The sequence below is a fragment of the Oncorhynchus keta genome, chromosome 27, assembly GCF_023373465.1.
Source record: "Oncorhynchus keta strain PuntledgeMale-10-30-2019 chromosome 27, Oket_V2, whole genome shotgun sequence".
Classification (NCBI taxonomy): Eukaryota; Metazoa; Chordata; class Actinopteri; order Salmoniformes; family Salmonidae; genus Oncorhynchus; species Oncorhynchus keta.
In genome coordinates this window covers 37,469,699-37,491,313 of record NC_068447.1, presented here as the reverse complement: position 1 = coordinate 37,491,313, position 21,615 = coordinate 37,469,699, and the positions used below count along the sequence as shown (strand labels likewise).

Here is a 21,615-nt window from a genome sequence, read left to right as displayed (position 1 = left end):
CACATAAAAACAGACAGCTGTGCTCACCGCTTAAACTTTCTTGCCTTGCGCGCCGCGTTCTTGAAACGCACGTGTGCTAGCTCCGGTGACATTGCTATAATGGCTCTTGGGAGGTTTCATGTTGCACCAATATTGTTGCAGATCTAGAATATTTACAGTACTGACAAATCAAGACACAAGGGGCAGAGATTTTATCACTTTAATGATCAATTGTTTATAAATACATAATTAATCAAAAAACACCTCTAGATTTCCTTTGATTTTACATTCAGTCATTTGAGTTGTTAAATTACAGGAGTATCACTCAACAAGCCATTATAAAAAAAATACATTTGTTTAATCAATAATCAAGTTCTTCATGTACAATTTAGCACACACAGATAATAAATAATTGTTTTCTATGGATTTCTATTTAATTTTCTATTCAATTTTGCAAAGTCAATCACAGTTTAGTGAACTTGCTGTTTCTCTACAATTAAATTAAAAGACAATTGGGTGACGCACTATTGGACTATTGGCAGAAACCTATGCAAAGCACAAACAGGCATACCACTCATTTTATTAATAAAAACAAAACAGCTCTATTGAAAATATATTGTCCACAAGCAAGAGCTTTCAGATCTTAGGCAGCTGGAGGAAACAGCAGATATTATTATATCCTGCCTGTAATATTGAGAAGGCTCTTCATTTTTATCCTATGTGCAGTATTCGTGCAGTATTCAGCCCCCCTCCCTTATTACTATAACTAGTTCTGTGAACAAACACAAAACATTTTGACAGTTAACAAAGAAGAAAAGCAGCCTTATCCATAATTATAGTTACTTCAGACAGGAACCGACATTTTCCTCAGAGATCCTTCATTACACCACAGTGTTTTTCACATCCTCTGGCTCCTGGATATGCAATTTTTCTGCCTAAAAGTAAAAGACGAAAGTGACAAGTTATAGACCAGTAGATCAAAAAGGTTGAGCAGCTGTCGATGGCATATCATTATTATACTGCCTGTCTTGATTACAGTAGACCGGCATGTAAATCAAACGTACCACATACGAGAGCCCATAAAAGGTTGTGTCTGTGTTTTTACAGTGAGATCTCATCCTAACAACTCACCTCTTGGACAAGCCCAGTGGCCTCTATGTCAGAATCAGAGCCATCTGTAGCCGCTCCGTTCTGCACACCATGAACCCCAGCGTCCTCAGGGGCCACAGAGCTCTCTATGGTCAGCTGGGGGGTGTCTATGGCCGAGAGCTGGAGCTCAACACTCTCCAGGTCATGGGAGTTTGTCACTTCGGGGGTACTCTCAGTTAATGCAGCAGGGTGCTGTTTTGAAGAAGGCTCAGACTTTCCCCTTTTAACACCCTTTTCTTCCTCGGCCAGTTTCTCTTCCCCTGACTTTTGACCACTGCCGGAGGCCCCTTCTGTGGTGGTGGTGTCATCCCTGCTTTCAGACCCTGATTTCTTCTCTGTAGAAGGATCCTCACTACGGGTGGAGTCTGCATCCAGGACTCTGGCCCCTGAGGAGGGCTCTTCAATAGGTAGGGGCCATGAGGAGACTGCAGGTGTGCTGGTGAGTGACTCATCATAGCGAGGACTACTAGGAGATCTGAAGCTGGACCTGTCTCTAGTGAGGGTGCCTGACTTGCCTGGACTAGAACTCTGATGGAAGTCAGAGAAGCTGGCCTTCCATGACTTGGGGGACATGAGAGATCGCCTCATCAGAGAGCCAGTCCTGAAAGATATGTGAGAGGGGGGATATGACTACATGTTGATACACTTACTTTTGCTTTGACTACTGTTATGCTTTATAATACAATCTGTGTTTAGTTCATCCCAGACCACAACCCATTGATAGACTCAAATGGGAGGAAAGTCAATTAAGATTTTTCTTTTTTAAGTGCCGGTGAGAGATGTAAAATCCTTACCAACTTACCGATTCAACCCCTTGATGACAAATACCTTGTCTGGATGCTGATCCTTCAGATCCTTCATCACATTCTGCAAATCACTGTTGAACTGAAAGAGAGGAAGTTACACCAGATCAAGAAAATAAATTAATCGAAAGAGCTAGGACTTTTGTTCCCTAAATGCAGACAAAACAGTTCGGTTCATTTGTATAAACCAAAGCAAAGCCCCACATGACTGCTATTGTTGGATGTGTATTCCCACCCAAGTTATTGTGAATAATATGAACTGCACATACAGTAGTCATTTCCTTGAAGAAGGTGTCCCGCAAATTTGAGATGGCTGTGAAGACTGACACATAGCATCCAATTCGGCTTTAGGAACAAAATGAAAGAGAAAACATTATTAATTTGAATAGGTTATTAGACACTTGACATGATGATGTATTTATTTGAATGGTATGTCATTCTGCTATCTGGCTCTGTGCTGACTTCTGACTCCTTACCTGTCATAGAGAGCAGGGAGCTCATCCCTCAGCTCTCTGTTGATGCCCTCAAAGACACTCTGGGCTATGTTCACTTCATCAGCTGCCTGTACAGAGAAAACCACCATGATAAGATTGAGTTTTGTAGCTTAGCTTAAATGATCATTGCTGTGCAAAGTAAGTAGACAGGGGTCTTTTGTCTGTCTGACCTTGGCTATTTTGACATCATCTTTCTTTTTAGCATTCTGCATCGCCTCCAAGTGGTGACGGGATGAATCGTAGTCAACCAGCTTCCTGCCTCGTTTGGCCACCTTCTCCTGGGGATTTGGAGGAGAAGAAGGATGCACTTGAAAGATAACATACTGTATTTAGGAAGTGTGTGTGTGTGTGTGTGTGTGTGTGTGTGTGTGTGTGTGTGTGTGTGTGTGTGTGTGTGTGTGTGTGTGTGTGTGTGTGTGTGTGTGTGTGTGTGTGTGTGTGTGTGTGTGTGTGTGTGCCACCCGCACATTTTCCAGCCTTACCCTGACATCTGGGAACTGGCTCATATAAGACTCCATGGTACGAAGCGCCTGATCTAACAGCTTTGCCTCATAATCATTCCACAGGAGGTCTTCACCCTGTTGGCATAGGATATATTTATATATATTTGTTTTTTTACAGAAATGTGCGTTATAACAACCAACAAAGAAGTCATGCATGTCATCCTTAATAATACAGCAGTGCGATGACTGACCTCTACAATGGCCCCCAGGTCCTCTTCTCCATTCCAGTCCGGCTCATAGACATCATACAGAGACTGGGAAAGCCGCTTTGAAGCTTCCCGCATTTCTGTGAAAAAGTGGACAACACGGATCACATTTTATCAGGCCTTGGACACCGCTGATGGTAAAGCTATAGAAAACCATGCAATTTAGGGACAACGTCATACATGTTACATCATCATGCATCATGTTTTTAAATGTATGTAAATTGTAAAGTATTTTGTCTGTAAATTTAGTTTTTTTCGTTATGTGTTTATGTGTTGGACTCCAGTAAGACTAGCTTTTGCCATTGGCGTCGGCTAATGGAGATCCCAATAAATCAAATCAAAAATCAAATACAGATCACAATCATTTACAACATAGACAGGCAGAACAAATGTTTACCTTTGACAGAACTAAGGTAATGCTTTAGGTCTTTGTATAACCGGTTCCCATCAATCTGCAAACAGAGGTTATCGAGTAATTTGTAGGCTATACATTCATTTTTGGCATTTACAGGGGCAGATTTACATGCCTTTGCTAAATCATAAAATATCGGTGAATATATATTATTGGTTCATGCATGGAGATTGACTGCCAATGAAGACTACCTGTTGGTCAGTGAGATTTAAGAGGCATTGCTCAAATCTTTCATCTTTGGTCTCCACTGTCTTTCCAAACTTCTGCAAGACCTAAAAAGTCAGGAACAAAATATATGTACACGTCAAGCTACCTCTAATGGCTTGAACCTTTATGCTTTTCTTCTAAAGTTAGATTGAGAGGCATATGGAGATCATGCTGTGCATTATATTGAGAAATGTAAAGCATACCTTCTCCTTGCCCCTGCTCAGTTGCCTTTGGACCCTTTTGGCAAAGACCCCAGCACCTCCTTTTGGACTGTGGCCTTCTGACATACTTTCCCCTTTTCCTTTCTTACGTTTCCCTGTTGAGTTTTTTTTTATCCTTGAGAACAGATTACAAAGATGAATCTGTCTGTATAGAATGGAGAGTTCTCATTTGGCAACCTAAAAGTAGTTGATTAGAATATTGGTGGGACAGATATATCGTCAAGTATGCAGTCATTTACGTGCATCATGTCAAAAGGGCATAATCACTAGTGTATTCATTATTTCACATAGGATTCACGGTATGTTGCCTGTAAAAACAATTGGGCAATGTATATCTCCTTTATACAGCACTATCTTTACACCTCGTCGGCATTCACCTTTTATATAGCCATTATTAAGGCGGCAACGGATTAAAAATAAGAAATAACGAGGAATAACCCGACGAAGATTCTTGCAGGTCAGATAGAAACTTTGTTTGTAAAAATAAAGGTACGTGGCGGAGCTTATGAGTGTGCGGGCTCTATTTCTTCAACGAGACATTCAACGTTGACCTTTGTTGTTACAACCGTTGTCATGGTAACACGATGCATTTTAAATTCCTCCAGATTGACAGATTGCAATGCACTGCTTTAATTTCTTCACATTCACAAACAGTAAATTAGCAGCTCGCCATACTTGTAAACCATTTGTAAATAATTACCATGTAATATGTTAATTTTACTGTTATGGTGAATACAAAGTTGGCTACAGTTCAATTCTAAACGTTGTCAGATATGTTCTGGTAGTAATGAGCTGGCTCGTACAGCTATTTAAATGAGCTAGTTTAGCAAACCAAAACTTAATTGGCTAGAAAGTAGCTTTTAGTTGCCTGGCTTGTTAGATTTACATATCGTAAATAGCCAATTTACTTATCCTAAATAGCCACATTTTTAAACGAATGTTTTTTTTTTGTGCAAAGAATTGAGCAGGTAATGTTGCTATTTGCCCGACCAGGCTGCTGGTTGCATGCAGACTACCGTTTTGTTTATACTTTTCCATATCAATGACAATTACACGTTTTTTAAACGTTGGACAACAATAATAGGTTGTTGATGCGTGCCAAAGCCAGTAAGATGATAAGGTATACTGTCTGAGGGGTTAGCAGGACTTTTAAACATTACCGCAATCGTGAGTCATGACCAATGATGTTGTTGGCGGAAATAAAAGTACAGGCTTTTGCCGCGTTCAAAACAACTGGGAATTCTTAAAAAATAAAAAAAATAAAAAAATGATTATTTTTTTATTCATAATACAAAAATCAGCAACTTACATTGCTACATTAAACATGTCTAACAAAACAAAGCACAGGTATTAGCAAGAAAATACTAAAACATGCAAAAAATATATAAATAAAAATTATAAAAAATAAATTCCAGTGCAATTGTATTCACTCTGAAAAAAAGTTATTCTTGTTGTTATTCACGGGGGATAATGTCTTAACAAGATAATTCAATTCAATCAAAAATATGTGTAATTTTGGTATAGAATCCTGGAATTTTTGTTTGTGTATAAAGTATTTGGCAACAAGAATTTTAAAAATGCACAATCATTTCAATGGTCTTGTTATCATTGCAATAGTAACATATCCTTCATGTCAAAAACATGGGTAGTGTTCATAATGGTAAATAAGTATTTTGCAAGGTTTTCCCAAAACTCTGACAAATTTACATTCAAAGAACGAGTCAGATTCTCACCTTTTTTTCACAGAAAACGCAGATATCATCAATAGCCACAAATTTGAACAACATAGAATTACATGGATATACCATATGTAGAATTTTAAAGTGCACTTCCTTACATTTGTATGGTATACAATATTTGTAAGGCCTTAACCAAGCTTTTTTTTCCAGACAGTGTCAGGAATAAGCATGTTCCAGAAAAATATTCCTCTATGTGTAAGTTGGTTCCGTGAATGAAGAATTTGTTATATATATTTATTACAACAAGATTTCTCAAGTAAGCCCACGCCTTCCAAACTGAGTTCTGGATAAGCTTTGTGATGATCACAAATGATGAGTTTTCATTAGTGTAGTTGGACCACTGGGACTGGCTTTGATCAACGAAATAAACTCTCTGAAAGGTATTAGAAAGTCATTCAATGTTATAAATGATTCATATGTAAGATTATTACCCCTGTTGTCAAAAACATCAAGAACAAAGTCAATATTCCTCTCATGCCAGCTGGTGTAGAACAATGACTTATTCCTTACAGATATGTCTGAATTATTCCACAAAGGAGCTTTGTGGGGAAAAATTGTGCAGGAAACATATTTTCCAGACCATTAAAGCTTGTTGGTGAAACCTAGCCAATTTAGCGAGTAAACTTTCAGGAATATAATTACATTTCAGTAAAAAGTTAAAACCTCCCAACTTATTAAAACACATTATTTGGTATGAAGTACCATATTGATTCAGCATTGATCAAACATCTTTTCAACCAGTTGATCTTGAAAGTGTTATTTATGTCAACAAAACACTTCCAGACCTCCTTCAGCTCTTTTATTAGAGAGGACTGACTTGTTTAGTTTGTGAGACTTCTTTTTCCAGATTAAGTCAAGAAAGGTATTGTTGATCTCTTTAAATTAGAGGGAAGATATACACTTATATAAATAGTTCTGTGTTACTAAACCTTAATACATCCAAAAGATTCACTAACAGAAGTGTATGACAGGGATGCCCAATTTTGGCATTTTTATTCATTGTGGTTGTGGAATATCTCTAGATATTCTAAATAATGCAGATCTGCGTGGTTTAACAACTTGTAACTCGGGAAAATACGAAATCAAATCATGACGTCAGTGATCGTTAGGCCGAAGTTCTAGAAAGAGGCCAGAGTCCCCGAGTTCTAATTCCTAATTGGATGACCGTTAAAAAATCGTTTTTTCTAGTAGGAGCTCGTTTTTTCCGAGTTCCCAGTTGTTTTGAACACAGTGAAGTCCGAGATTTCCGAGTTCCCAGTTGTTTTGAACAAAGCATTTGTTGACGGCAATACCTATCAGATAACAGTGGGGAGAACAAGTATTTGATAACCTGCAACATCGGCAGTGTATCCTACTTACAAAGCATGTAGAGGTCTGTAATTTTTTTTGTTTAGGTACACTTCAACTGTGAGAGACGGAACAAAAACAAAAATCCAGAAAATCACATTGTATGATTTTTTAAGTAATTTATTTGCATTTTATTGCATGACATAAGTATTTGATCACCTACCAACCAGTAAGAATTCCGGCTCGCACAGACCTGTTAGTTTTTCTTTAAGAAGCCCTCCTGTTCTCCACTCATTACCTGTATTAACTGCACCTGTTTGAACTCGTTAACTGTATAAAAGACACGTGTCCACACACTTAATCAAATAGACTCCAACCTCTCCACAATGGCCAAGATCAGAGAGCTGTGTAAGGACATCAGGGATAAAATGTACACTTGCACAAGGCTGGGATGGGCTACAGGACAATAGGCAAGCAGCTTGGTGAGAAGGCAACAACTGTTGGCGCAATTATTAGAAAATGGAAGAAGTTCAAGATGACGGTCAATCACCCTCGGTCTGGGGCACCATGCAAGATCTCACCTCGTGGGGCATCAATGATTATGAGGAAGGTGAGGGATCAGCCCAGAACTACACGGCAGGACCTGGTCAATGACCTGAAGAGAGCTGGGACAACAGTCTCAAAGAAAACCATTAGTAACACACTACGCCGTCATGGATTAAAATCCTGCAGCGCACGCAAGGTCCCCCTGCTCAAGCCAGCGCATGTCCAGGCCCGTCTGAAGTTTGCCAATGACCATCTGGATGATCCAGAGGAGGAATGGGAGAAGATCATGTGGTCTGATGAGACAAAAATAGAGCCTTTTGGTCTAAACTCCACTCGCCGTGTTTGGAGGTAAAATAAGGATGAGTACAACCCGTAGAACACCATCCCAACCGTGAAGCATGGAGGTGGAAACATCATTCTTTGGGGATGCTTTTCTGCAAAGGGGACAGGATGACTACACCGTATTGAGGGGAGGATGGATGGGGCCATATAGCGCGAGATCTTGAACAACAACCTCCTTCCCTCAGAAAGAGCATTGAAGATGGGTCGTGGCTGGGTCTTCCAGCATGACAACGACCCGAAACACACAGCCAGGGCAACTAAGGAGTGGCTCCGTAAAACGCTTCTCAAGGTCCTGGAGTGGCCTAGCCAGTCTCCAGACCTGAACCCAATAGAAAATCTTTGGAGGGAGCTGAAAGTCCGTATTACCCAGCGACAGCCCCGAAACCTGAAGGATCTGGAGAAGGTCTGTATGGAGGAGTGGGCCAAAATCCCTGCTGCAGTGTGTGCAAACCTGGTCAAGAACTACAGGAAACGTATGATCTCTAATTGCAAACAAAGGTTTCTGTACCAAATATTAAGTTATGCTTTTCTGATGTATCAAATACTTATATCATACAATAAAATGCAAATTAATTACTTAAAAATCATACAATGTGATTTTCTGGATTTTTGTTTTAGATTCCGTCTCACAGTTGAAGTGTACCTATGATAAAAATTACAGACCTCTACATGCTTTGTAAGTAGGAAAACCTGCAAAATCCGCCGTGTATCAAATACTTGTTCTACCCACTGTATGTATATATAAAAAGTTGGCGGCATGCTAAAGTGAAGCTATAGAGGGCAGTTTTTTGACTACAATTCAGTCTTCTTAGCGGGCGGATCATATCTTTCCAAGTCAAGCCACTCCTACATACTATTATGGAATTACATAGTCAGGAAGGTAAATGAAGCAATTGATGAGGTAGGGCAGTGGGCATTATTGTGGAGATTCAGGTTCTCTGTAGAGAACTCAGACAGTGTTCTTTACCAGGAGAAAGGTGGGAGATGAGGTACGCTTGAGGTTATATGGGAGAAACTTGGAGAGGGTGGGGTTCCTCATCGAGGACCATGTATGTTGTATTAATCTGATCTATAATAGACTATAGCAGTAAAGCCTTTGATTCGGAAGTTTGGACCTTATTGGAAAGTCTAGATGTCATACAGAGGCAAGGACTCAGAATATGTAGTAGGGCGTTTCAGACGTCCCCAGTGGCTGCACTACAGGTGGAGATGGGGGGGATATGCCATTGCAGATTAGAAGACAGCCGCTGGCAATTCATTATTGTGTCAACCTACAGGGCCATGGGGTGTCTCATCCTTCGAAAAGGATTTTACAGGCATGCTGGGAACATTAGCAAAGACGGAACACAAGCTTTGGGTGGGTGGGTAATACGCAGGCGAACGTATTACAGATCATCTGGCTGTATATACGGCGGAGCTGATGGCCATACTGTTGGCCTTGCAGTGGGTGGAGGACATCAAGCCAGACAGTAGTTACAGTATTTGCTCTGATTCATGTGCAGTGTTGATGAGTCTCCTGTCATTTAGCTCATGTAGCATACCAGACCTTTATGAGGTAATACAAACCCATGGCAGGATTAGAGCGATGGGTATACAGATAAGGTGTACTTGGGTCCCAGCCCATGTGGGGGTGGAGGGGAACGAGGCAGTTGATGTACTGGCTAAACAAGCACTTAGTAGTGGGGCTATTGATGTTATGGTTTCAATGAGCAAGTCAGAGGGGAAAAGCCTGATATTGACAGTGATGGTGCAGAGATACTAAGAGTAGGCATTTATTTCAAGTACAAGGAAAGTCGGGGAGGGGAGGATGGCAGGAAGAGACAGAAGAGAGTGAGCTATTTTTTTTACAAGATTAAGGGTTGGACACGGCCAGTTGAATAAGACATCCAATCTGATAGGAAATCATCCAAAGTGTGATTATTGGTAGGAAACAGAGACAGTGGAGTATGTATTGATACAGTGTGGGCAGTATGAAAGGGAAAGAGAGAGGCTGAGATCTAGTATGATGTGAGAAGGGGATACAGAACATTTGTTTAAATGGTATATTGATTAGAACGTCGTTAGATATAGTCTCAAATATGTTGTTATCTTTAAGAGAAACGGTGCTGGCAGGTAGGATTTAGTTTCTCCCTGTCGCTGACCCACACTACAGTACAGTAGGTGGCGGTAATGCACCGTTGGATGCCAACCGCCGGTAAACCCCACCCACGAATAAGAAGCTAAATGTTATGGAAGAAGTGAACTTTATACTGGAGTGTTATTTGAAGAAAGTGGGGGTGGTCCGATGTTGGAATACCAGTTGTTGTTTCAGAATTTACTGGACATGATAATGGGCAGTACGATAGTGAAATGTGCAGCTACAGACCTGGGAATCCAGTGGGCTGGATGGGCCATTGCAGCAGCTCTCAAAACCGAGAAGTTCTATGACTTAGCAGGTAATAACACTTGATTTAAGCCTACCGGTATGTCAATTCTCACCGAAGCGTTTTGTTTGTTTTGTGAATCGCTATGATTTCATGTTGTGGTTGGTTGAATAAATGACCCAGTGTATATGGTTTTGTCATAAAATATAAACATTCGTTCAGTCAAACTAAACGTATGCGTTGGAATCAGGCATCGTGTTTTTCGTTCAAGTATAGCATGTTGTATCTGATGAATATCAATGTTACAAAACCACTGTTATCTAAACCGCTTTGTTGTAAAACAACTCAAGGACTCCTCCCTCAACCAGATAAGCTTAAGGATCTTCCGAAAATCAGCTTAGTTCAACATTACGGCCAACTGACTACCAATTTTACAAGCCTCCACTCAAAGGTTAAAATTAGCCAGATAATGCTGCAACATCCATCTATTAAATAGCTTCGATAGCGCATCCGGATAATTTTAAACAAATGTTTACATTGTAGCGCGAGATTGGTGTTAAATGTATTGGCCTATCGCGAGATGTTTGTCACACATTGTTACGTTGTAGTTCGCGCAAATGCAATTGGTGCTATAAGCCCCAACTCCGGTCATCGAGTAACCACAGCAGTACAGTTTTATTGTAGCCCGTCTTTTGTCGATCATCCAACAATAGCATGGTAAACTAAATGAAAACAGAAGTTATGTAGGCCCTTGAATTTGATGGATTGAGTGAGGAAATTGTTGTAGGGTTTTTCATTGTTACAGTATAATATTGTCGACATCTATATATGATCTGTGAAAGTTCAATGGGCAAGTAAAAACTGTTGTGACAGTATGTGCCATTCAAGAATAACATCATTTACTTCACCGTTAGTTATGTAAAAGACTGCAACTTACCTGTAGACACTGATGAATAGGCATTCCTTGACAAAATTATTGTGCCACTCCTCTGAGCTGTCTGTGCTCTTGGAAAGTCTTGCCCTTGTACTTTGGAGCCAATTGTCACTCTGTCAGTAGGCTCCTGGGTAAAATATTAATTGAACACGCCTTACTGTGCAACTTCTGTGTGATAGGAGTGGGCAGAGCCATGTACCATGCCCAAAGGGACACATGTCTTGTGCTGATGAACCTTGGTTGTATTTTTTTTAGGGTCTGGCACATTTATATTACTCGCCCACCTGAGTCGCTATTGGGGAGGGACTCGTCATTTGAGGCAAAATGTGCAGACCGGATTGGTGACAGCATGGGGCGTAAGGTAAGCTTGACAGGGTGACAGCAGGGTCTCAAATCTAATGTCACCTGCTATGCCCAACAATGAATTCCCATCCTAACAATGGAGAAGAACAAAAAAAAGCTTTAAACACCTGCAGAGCTTTAGTGTTCTCTGATCATTTACTTTTCAATCAACAAAGTGTTGTATCAGTTTAGTAGTCTTATCCAAGGCTGAGGTTTGGCCCGGCCCAGTCGCAGAACCCTCTAAGGATGGGACTCATTAAAGTTGAGTTAATGAATAATGGCGGGGTTAATGTCAAACTAATGCCTATGTTCTAACCTCTGCAGGCTTGGAACATTCCTCTTCATGCGGATCTTAAAGGACGGCCAGGATCGCAGGTTTAACAATGTCAGAGACAGCCCAGGGACATTCTTTGTGTACTGGAGTGTTCAAGGTACTTTGAATCATTATGGTCGCTGGCTTTTCTTATTCTCACTCAGTCACCACAGCAGTTATTTTACTTCGTCCTCAAGCAATCAATTTTAACTCACTGCTCAGCTGTTTCGCTCTTCATAAATGTATGAAACCAGATTAGAATAGCCACTGATATCAGGGTATTGTGCATTTTGCCCAAATGGGAGAACATAAATGAGTTTTACCATTGGACACTGACAGTACAGTACTCTTTTGAAAACGTTTTATATTTCAGACCCAGGTGAATTTCTAATTGAGAGTAGGAGCATTATCTTGACATGTATGCAATTATTATTTATAGATTGGTAGGATAGACTATTTCTGTGGACTAATCTACCATTGGTTCAGTACATAATTTATTCATCTTTCTTTCAGCTGTTTGGGTGTTCATGACCCTCCTACCTACTCTCATCCTGAACAGTGAGCAGCGAGATGAGCCATTGGGCCTGAGGGACTACCTGGGCTGGGGGATATGGGGCCTTGGCTTTGCCACAGAGGCCATTGCTGACCAGCAGAAGTGGCTCTTCAAAGGAGACCCAGATAATGCTGTGAGTCAGCTTGGTGGGCTGTTTTTTTTTTTCATCAGGACGCTGACTTTTTATAATTATCATGGATGCAGTGGGGGAGTTGCAAAGTATTCTCACTACAACATGCTGTCATATGATGAAAACCCAACCACTCTCAAACCTTTGAAAATACATTTCCTGTATTTGTATGTTAATTTATAGAATATTTATTTATCCAGAGAATAGCCTCAATTCAGCCTTTCCATTCTCTCCAGGGAAAGTTCATCCAGAGCGGGCTGTGGGGCTACAGCAGGCACCCCAACTACCTCGGGGAGATACTCCAGTGGTCTGGACTCTTCCTCTCCGCCTCATCAGTGATGAAGGGTCCCCAGTATGTCAGTGTGCTATCTCCTCTGTTTGTCTGGTTCCTGCTGCGTCACGTCAGTGGCATTCCCATCCTGGAGAAGCAGGCCATGAAGAAGTGGGGCTCGGACCCTGCCTTCCAAAACTACGTTAAGAACACTCCTCTCCTTTGGCCAATTCCCAAGTTCTGATGTGTTACATACTTTTTAATAGGGTGTTCTGGCACAAGGGGAACTTACTGAACAGGACCATTTGTAATCATGAAGCATCCAATGTGCTGGTTGTCTTTGATATTCTCATATCGAAGCACACATATACACACGCAGAAACTTCAAATTGTATCTTGCACAAATGTTTTGATACAGGTTTACTTACAATCCAAAATGTTAACTATACTACTTTTCAGTTGTCTAAAGTCCAGTGGTGTAAAAATACTTGAATGTACTACTTAAGTAGTTTTGGGGTTATCTGTACTTTACCATTTATATTTTTGACAATTTCACTAAATTCCTAAAGAATGCACTTTTTACCCCATACATTTTCCCTGCCACCCAAAAGTACTCGTTACATTTTGAATGCTTAGCAGGACAGAAATGGTCCAATTCACACTTATCAAGAGAACATCCCTGGTCATCCCTACTGCCATACTCACATGATTTGTTTATAAATGTTGGTGTGCCCCTGCCTATCTGTAAGTAAAACTAGAAAAATCATGCGGTCTGGTTTGCTCAATAAGGAATGTGAAATGATTTATACTTATTTTAAAAAAGTAGTATTTTACTGGGTGACTTGAGTCACCTCAATAGAATATATTGACAATTGGGTACTTTTTCCACCACTGTAAAAGTCAGTTGATGTAGTAAACATGCTTGTATCAGTGCTACTCAGTCTAGTCTGCTTTGGAAGATAAGCAAGGACTGTTATTCTTTGTACTTCTGAGCAAAAAGTAAAAACACAACTTGAGTAATGACTACAGTAATATTCTGAATTATCTACATTCTTCTACATGTAACTGACAAAATTAAGGAAACACCAAGTGTCTTAATAGGGTGTTGGGCAAGAACAGCTTCAATGCACCATGGTATAGATTATCACTGTCTGGAACGCTGAGGCAACACTATTCTTCCACAAATTCCATAATTTGGTGATTCGTTGATGGTGGTAGAAAGTGCAGTCTCTGCTCCAGAATCTCCCATAAGTGTTCAATTGGGTAGAGGTCTGGTGGTTGATATGGCATACATTTTTCATGCTCATCAAACCATTCAGTAACTATTCGTGCCCTGTGGGATGGTGGCATCGTCACCCTATAGGGGCATAGCCATGGTAGCCAAAATAACAACCTGATCAGCATTTTCATACATGGGATGTTAATTGCTTCTTTAACTCAGGAACCGCACCTGCTTTCAATACTTTGTAGCCCTCAAGCATTTCCTGTATTTTTTTAAGTTAGTGCAGCAACAATGAAAGGTAACGAGACACCAGTTTAAATGTACTGTATACTGTTTTTACAAATCACAGATCATACAGCATGTACTTGTACAAAACAAATTGACCAGAAAAAGCTTTGATCAAAGGAAATGTTACATTCTTGTTGAAATGCCCCCATTTCTACACACAGATTCTCAGTTACGCAATGCAGCGTTCTAGGCCACTAGGGGCACAGAACATTATAGCCAGAACCAACCTTCCATTGTGCAAACAAAGATGGTCATGAGTGTGTAGTAAATCAAAGTAAAGTAATCAATGTCCAAGGACTACTTGTAGTATAAGCTATATTATAGAACGCTCAGAAAAGTGAAACGGGTGAAATGTTAAACCTAAGTTGTATCAGAACCGGCCGTGATTAGGAGTCCAATAGCCCGGCGCACAATTGGCCCAGCGTCGTCCGGGTTTGGCCGTCATTGTAAATAAGAATTAGTTCTTAACTGACTTACCTAGTTAAAAAGGTAACAGTTAAAAAATAAAAAAAATAAAGTTAAGAAAAAGTAAAAGGTATAATCAAGTTGTATGAATAAATGGCCAAATGTACTTGGACTCAACAAACATACAGCTACTTGGTTACCTCTGTTAGATAATTATAGCTAAAGAACACTGCATCATATTAGTATTGCCATACGGTGGCCAGGCTTGAATATGTAAAAGACAAATGGAGTTAAACATGTACGATCAAACTGCTAAAGCATGTAGACCTTTCAAAAGTGATTATACAAATAGAGGGGGGAAAAAACAGAAATAGAATGTCACCCGCAGTGCCAACTCTGTTCAAGCCCGTCATAAAAAGCTATGCAAAGTTGTTTTCTAACTGGTGATCCGCAAATTGCATGTTAGATATTCATATAAGAACAGCCCTTTTTTCCCAACAGCCTAAATTCAGACACGCACATTCGCAACCAATGTTCAAATGTTTCTTTGTAAATAAATCACAGGAGGATACTGAAGAAAAACCTTAAATTGTATCGACAAACCTAGTACATGTCATTGCCAGAGGTGATGCGAAATCAACGGAAAGCATCTTGATTCAGAGCCAACTTTAAAAAAAACTGAGCTCCAAAGAGACCCTCTCTTTTGATTGGAAAAATATATATTTTTTTTGCACACGTAAAAAAGACAAATCCTACCATTTAAAAATATAAAACATCTGTGGAACCATTACTGTCTCAATCGTGTAAAATGGTCTAAAATAAAACAAGTAAAAACCTATCTACTGCTAGGTATTGAACAGAGCTGCTCTGCAGCGGTTTTGGATTACTTGAGGAGCGGAGATGCAAAAAAGTTTCCTTGGCGACTGGTGATTCCCACTCCCACGACAGACTTGCTCTTACTCCCAAACCTGAAAGTTACAACAAAAACAGTAGTATTAACATTAGTCAAATGAAGCCAACGTTAAAAGGGAACCAATTAAGAACTTGGTGAAAGAACTTATTCAGAGGTCATCTACATTAACTTAAGGCTGTCTGTTTTGTTGAACAATGGCATTTGCATTGAGACTAGTGAAAACCCAAGTCCTTCAGCCAGGAACTACATACACATTGCAGTGTATAAGTAAAATGAATAGGTAAAATGCATGACAGGACAGAGCGCTTACTTGGGTGTCGTCTTGCTCAGGGTGGACCTCATGCGTTGACCCAGAGAGCTGGAGGATGGGGTTTTGTTCATTTGGTGGTGCTCTGGAGTGGTGAGAGGACCCAGCATGCTCACTAGAACAATATCAATACACAGTCAACATGAGTCACATTACCCCAGTTGGTAACCAACTGATTTGCATTTGTTTTTAAATAACATATTTTCATAAATTGTCAATATAATAACACATGAACCTAAATCGAGGACCTGGCCAGAGGCAGGCACTCACGTGGGATTTGGTACGGGGTTGCTGAGATAATGCTCGACTAGGCTCACCTTTGTGGTCAGGGGTATAACAGTTATTGTTCTCAATAATCATGTGTTCAGGGTGCGGCTGGTCATGGTCCACCATCATGAACTGGCTCCAGTACTCCACCGGCAGGCCCAGCAGACGCTCAATAACCTGGGTAATAATAGAAATGCATTAGCTTCTGTTTTTTCCTGAAGAATTACAGCATATTGCCACATCCTCTTTGAACAGATCAAACAACTTGCAAGACTTAAAATAATTAGATGTTAAAATGTAACCATGGTTAATTACATAACATAACATGGTTAATTAAACCAAGACTGTTGCTGTAATGAGTTACCTTGGGCTGGCGTTTGGTGTCCTGCAGGATTGTCACGGGCTCTGGGTCAGGCACTGCATGGCCAACAACAGTTGGCCCAAACACCCGAGCCAGGTTGGTGATGTCCATCTTAGTGTCCAGGCTTTGTGCAACCCTGAAAGAGAATGAAGGTTGGGCAATAGGAGCCCATTTATCAAGGGGGAATACAAGCAACAAAGCTCAAAGGGTCAATGATAGGGAGCAACAATTACATTTAAAATGAGTAAGGAGAGCTGCACAGCAGATGCTAACCTCTGAAGATGAATGGCCAAGAAGGCCAGGGTGTCCCTGTTAGCCTGTGGCAGGTCACTGATGGTCTGGTACATCAGGGCAATGCTGTTATCCTCATCCGCCAGCTCTGAGGACAAAGTGAAACGTCAGGAGAGCACAGAAGATGAGTTGTAGACAGATTATTATTTGTTTTAGTCCAGATGAAGAATTTAACATTGCAGGGACTTAGTAACTACATTTATTGGTGACCAAGAACATCACGAAGGAACACTTAACTGTATTACTGACCAAAACATTTAGTGTGCCCATGGCTATGCAAAGCAACTAAAAGACACCTTTATCCAGTCTACCACTGGCCAAACCAACCACAGAGTGATAAAGTTATTGTTTTATCGCTTAAGGGCCAACACCAACCTGCAGCCTCCATGAAGGTGTGGTTGAGGCGGAAGGTGAGGAGGGGCTCTTTGAGGTTCCTGAGGAAGTCCTTGAGGAGCCCAGTGACACAGTGGATATCATCCACCTTGCTGAGCAGCGGGACAGTCTTCCCACGCAGGAACTTCTCCTTCAGTTCCTTGACCGTGCGGTCTGAACCGGACAGCCGATAGAGGCCGGTCTGGGAGAGAAAAGAACATGGTGAAACTGGGCTCAATCATAGATCGCTTCAAACTATTTACTGTGTTTCACACTATATTACTACTGTATAAACTAAGTGTAAAAAAAAAAGTAATTACACAGCTCGGTGTGAGGCTGTATTTTTTAAATATTTTTTTTTTAAACAGACTGGAGATGACAACTCACCTCATGTAGGCCCCTCTGCTCAATCTCATTGACGCAGTGCACCACCAAAGAGGGAATCATGGGAGATTGGACATGGGAGACGTAGTCTGTAAGCGTACCCTGGGATAGGTAATACATTTAAGAGGGAATGGTTATCCTATTAGACTACACTGAAATCACAAGATATTTGAAGACAGACAAGTTGCATGTATCAGAATGAACGTATTGTTTTGAGTATATGAATACAAGTTGAGAATTCACAAGAAACAATCCTGTACCTGTCCGATTTTGACAGGAGTGCCACTCAGGCTGGGGATGCATGGCAGGGGACAGCGTTCACGACACTCTGGGTGGGTGACCACTCTGCAGTCACGACACTTCAAGGAGATCTTTCCGAACTTGATCCTCTTGCCACAAGGTACACATGACTCTGGCTTGATTACCTGTGAGTGAGGTAAAACAAAGCGTGGTTGATACAAGTTCGCACAAATCATAACTTGTCATTTTAACCTGAAAGTAAGAACCAAAGCAACACGTTTTTATTACAAAAGCTAATTCAATAAAATAGCCTTTCTAAATTCACCCATGTGATAACGCTCTCTGACTGAAAACAAAATGACATTCCTACCGTTTTGGAGACAAACTCGTGCAAACGGACACCCCCGTTGCCCTGGGGCGTGCTGGGTTCCTGAGGCCTGCTGGGCTGTTTGAACATGACATCCTCAGACTTTACTGACTCCGAGTCCCACTCCTGTGTAGCTGAACAAGTGGGAGCGAGAGAGGTCAAATACTGCTCTGACAAAGCAGTTATGAACATGTCACAGTGTCAAGGATAAACTAATACAGTCCCGCTGCGTGCTGCTTCCCAAATAAATAGCACATCATGCTTCGACATAAAAATATCATCTTCCATTTTAAAGTTGACCAAATAAACAGTAAATGAGTAAGAGCTGTTACCAGTCTTTCTCCTGCTCCGAGTCCAGTAGGGAACCGACTCAATAGTAGAGACGGCTTCGATGGGACCTCCGTTAGCAGGCACGGTCACTGTAGTCCTGGCCACAAGAGACTCATTTCCCTACAGCCATTAAACAGATCAGTCAAACCACTAAACCTCAACCGTATAATGAGTAACCGCTCTCAGTTACCTACATTTAATTCATTTAGCAGATGCTCGTATCCAGACTTACAGTTAGCGCATTCATCTTAAAAGATACATTTCATCATTGCACCACCCCAACAGCAACATATGTGAAAACGGTGCATTCCCATGTTTGGTAGTAAAAAATAAATTTAAAAAAGGACAGGAAGATAAGTGTTTCTAATGACATCGGTGTACATCATGTGATTTTAACCAATGAGTAAGCATTTCCGACTAATTGGTTGAAGTGCACTGGAAACACTTGTCTTTTTAACTACAAAATGCACCTTTTTCATATGTTGATGTTCAAGTAGTGCTAGAGATTATTAATATGAAGTTGAAAATGAAATTTCACAATAAGATAGCTAGGTGAAACAAGCACAACAGTCGTAGTAAGTAATTTCTTAAATAAAATTAAAATAGTTATCAGCAAAGTCAATGCTAGTAAAAAAATATATTTGCATTAAAAAATAAAGTGTGTGACATCTGTCTTTTTAAGATACCCTTTAAAGGGTTTCAGATGTTTTTGGACAATGGGCATATTTACAGAAATGAAACCTTTACCTTATCAGAAGTTCTGCCTGTTGATCGAGACCTTTTGGAAGCACATGGGGGACCATCAATGAAATTTCTTGAGGCAGAACGCTGTAATGAAGATGTGTATTTGTTATTAACATGTTTGACCACCGCACCCTTCATTTACACATCCAATAAATAATTCCAATGAACTGCTTACCCTCTTTTCACGTTTCTTCAGTCGCACAGTTCTCACGATGGATGAGTCCCAGTCCTGGAATGGTTTATCAAACAAACAGACCAGGTTCATTATTGCAAAATATGCCAACTTATCATCTCAATTATATTATGCATATATATTATATTATGAATTGCTTTAGCCATTCTCCAAGCTAAAGGTTTGGATGAATAATATACTTGATTCAGAGGCTTAAGCATTTAGACAAGACAAATATATACTTACCAGAGAGTCATCAGTTTTATCATAGCTGATGTCTGATGAAATGGAGGCAGACTCATCTATGGTCTTCAATCTATGGAAAATAACCCAATTAAATAGTGTAACTTTTCAGATGTTGATATGTTAATAGAAAATGCATTGGTAAGCTTTCCAACTCATGAACAGGAGCAAGGCACGAGAAGTGGGTCCTTACCTTCGGCTGGAGTTAAGGTTGGCTGGTGCCGCCTGAGAACGAGCATTAAGGAAGGCCAGAGCAGAACGCTGCTCTTCATTCAGCTGGATGCTATTGCTGGAGCCCTCGGTGATCAGAAGCTCCCGAATCAGCTGGATCTGGCGGTCCTGTAACACAGGAGAACACAGGGAGAGCGGAGGTGAGAGGAGTCGTATGAAGCCATTTGACAGTTTATTGGGAGAAGAGTGAACCAGTCTGAGGGTGCCAGTGAAGAGAAGAAAATATGAAGATAAACTTTGTCTGTGCATACACACCAACTTATCACAGTCAGCTTCTGCCTTCTGGCGGCGGCGGATCTCCACATCGACTTGATTTCGAGCATGCTTGAGTTTGACTTCCAGGGCTCCCCTCTCCGTTTCTGCCTTGGAAAGCACTTCCTTGCAGGACCCCAGGTCCCGTTCAAGCCTGAGCCATCTACGACGGCAGTCCTCAAAGTTGAGGGCCATCTGGATGAACTCTGATAAGGGAAGTTGCACAATAATGTGTGTTAGCTTTAAATACATCTTATCCATTGTCTATATTATTAATCTCCTTGTCAAATCAAACAGAATTACTTACGGGGCTCAATGCTCTCATTGAGTATGTCTACATGAGACCTCAGATTGCCAAACAAGCTGTGTAGGTTCATTACAGCAGTGTCCATCTTCTAGGAAAAATAAAGGGCACATAGAAACAAATACTGATCATGAACTTCTATGAGGCTCATAAAAATAAAATGTCAATATTGAATAACGTCATCCCCAAGCTAATTGTTTCCGCACAATTGTCTGCTGGTGAACCCTAATCAGACCTTGTAACGTTAGTCCTATAAACCGAAAAGGATTTACCTCTGGTTCGTTCAGCCATTTCTATGAGGAAAGAATCTTGTTTTATTTAACTAGAATACGGTTTTGGCTGAACTCAGAATACAAGGTCCGAGGTTAACACAGCCGTAGAAGATTTTGCGTTGCGTTTTATGAGATTACATCAGTCAGTTAAAATTACCGTTATGAATTATTGAGCCTGTGCTTTTTATTTTGATTATATAAAATAATCACATTTCACAAAAAGGGGATGTTAGAAGATTATCTCATAGAACAAAAACGTGTAAGATATCCTAAGCCTGTGTTTGCCACAGACCTTATTTTCGGCATTTATTCAAAACGCCCACAATTTTTGTCCAACGAACCATGACGGAGTTAACGTTAGTGCCTAAAAAGACGCCATTACTATTAATCATAGTAACCGAACTAACGTTGAATATTTGAGTAAACATGTTGATTGTAATTTATTAAAAGTTTACTCGCACATACAAAACATTTAGCTAATTTAGCAAGCAACAGTAGATTTAGCTAGGCTAGCCAACATTGTTAGTGATGTAACTATGATTCAAAAAACTACAGCTAGCTAGCATGCTAACGTTAATAGAATAACTAACGTTACAATTACATACCCGCTTGCTGAGTCCACCACTCTGAGTAATGAAATAAGGCACATAAAACACCTAAACCTTTTCACAGCCAAATGTTTTGACCTCTCTTTTGGCACTGGATAAGCAAGTGTGTTATTCTTTTGTTCAGATCATCTCAAACTCAGCTCCTGGAAGTGTGTATTCAAGTAAAATAGGCACGTTTAATTTCAAATGTACCCACTAGCCAATGAATATCAACTGACGTTCTTCACGTAGCTGTACGTCAACGCGTA

The 21,615-nt window shown here is 40.5% G+C and overlaps 3 protein-coding genes across 4 annotated transcripts; 1 reads left to right on the top strand and 2 right to left on the bottom strand.

Annotated features, from left to right (window-relative positions):
• Positions 1-185: 185 nt before the first annotated feature.
• LOC118359956 (bridging integrator 2) lies at positions 186-11,342 on the bottom strand. Of its 2 annotated transcripts, none has more exons than XM_035738903.2 (12): positions 11,189-11,342; positions 3,957-4,089; positions 3,738-3,818; positions 3,532-3,586; positions 3,120-3,214; positions 2,908-3,003; positions 2,596-2,703; positions 2,408-2,493; positions 2,201-2,276; positions 1,931-2,013; positions 1,111-1,729; positions 186-914 (listed from the first exon to the last, which is right to left on the bottom strand). In XM_035738903.2, exons 2-12 carry the CDS (start codon positions 4,038-4,040, stop codon positions 861-863), a joined length of 1,437 nt encoding a protein of 478 aa, XP_035594796.1. In that variant the 5' UTR covers positions 4,041-4,089; positions 11,189-11,342; the 3' UTR covers positions 186-860. The 2 variants fall into 2 exon arrangements, with proteins under 2 accessions (XP_035594796.1, XP_035594797.1); XM_035738904.2 differs by having other exon boundaries at positions 3,957-4,151; positions 11,189-11,283.
• LOC118359957 (uncharacterized) lies at positions 10,088-13,560 on the top strand. Its single transcript, XM_035738906.2, has 5 exons — positions 10,088-10,323; positions 11,441-11,546; positions 11,852-11,958; positions 12,354-12,526; positions 12,760-13,560. The coding sequence occupies exons 1-5, from the start codon at positions 10,173-10,175 to the stop codon at positions 13,036-13,038; spliced, it is 816 nt and encodes a 271-aa protein (XP_035594799.1). The 5' UTR covers positions 10,088-10,172; the 3' UTR covers positions 13,039-13,560.
• Positions 13,561-14,325: 765 nt separating this feature from the next.
• LOC118359955 (rac GTPase-activating protein 1-like) lies at positions 14,326-21,553 on the bottom strand. The gene is made up of 17 exons (XM_035738902.2): positions 21,365-21,553; positions 20,491-20,578; positions 20,187-20,389; positions 19,894-20,039; positions 19,704-19,773; positions 19,461-19,514; positions 19,289-19,369; positions 18,544-18,661; positions 18,215-18,345; positions 17,865-18,029; positions 17,608-17,706; positions 17,224-17,422; positions 16,831-16,936; positions 16,561-16,693; positions 16,247-16,373; positions 15,933-16,044; positions 14,326-15,677 (listed from the first exon to the last, which is right to left on the bottom strand). The coding sequence occupies exons 2-17, from the start codon at positions 20,573-20,575 to the stop codon at positions 15,593-15,595; spliced, it is 1,914 nt and encodes a 637-aa protein (XP_035594795.1). The 5' UTR covers positions 20,576-20,578; positions 21,365-21,553; the 3' UTR covers positions 14,326-15,592.
• Positions 21,554-21,615: the final 62 nt, after the last annotated feature.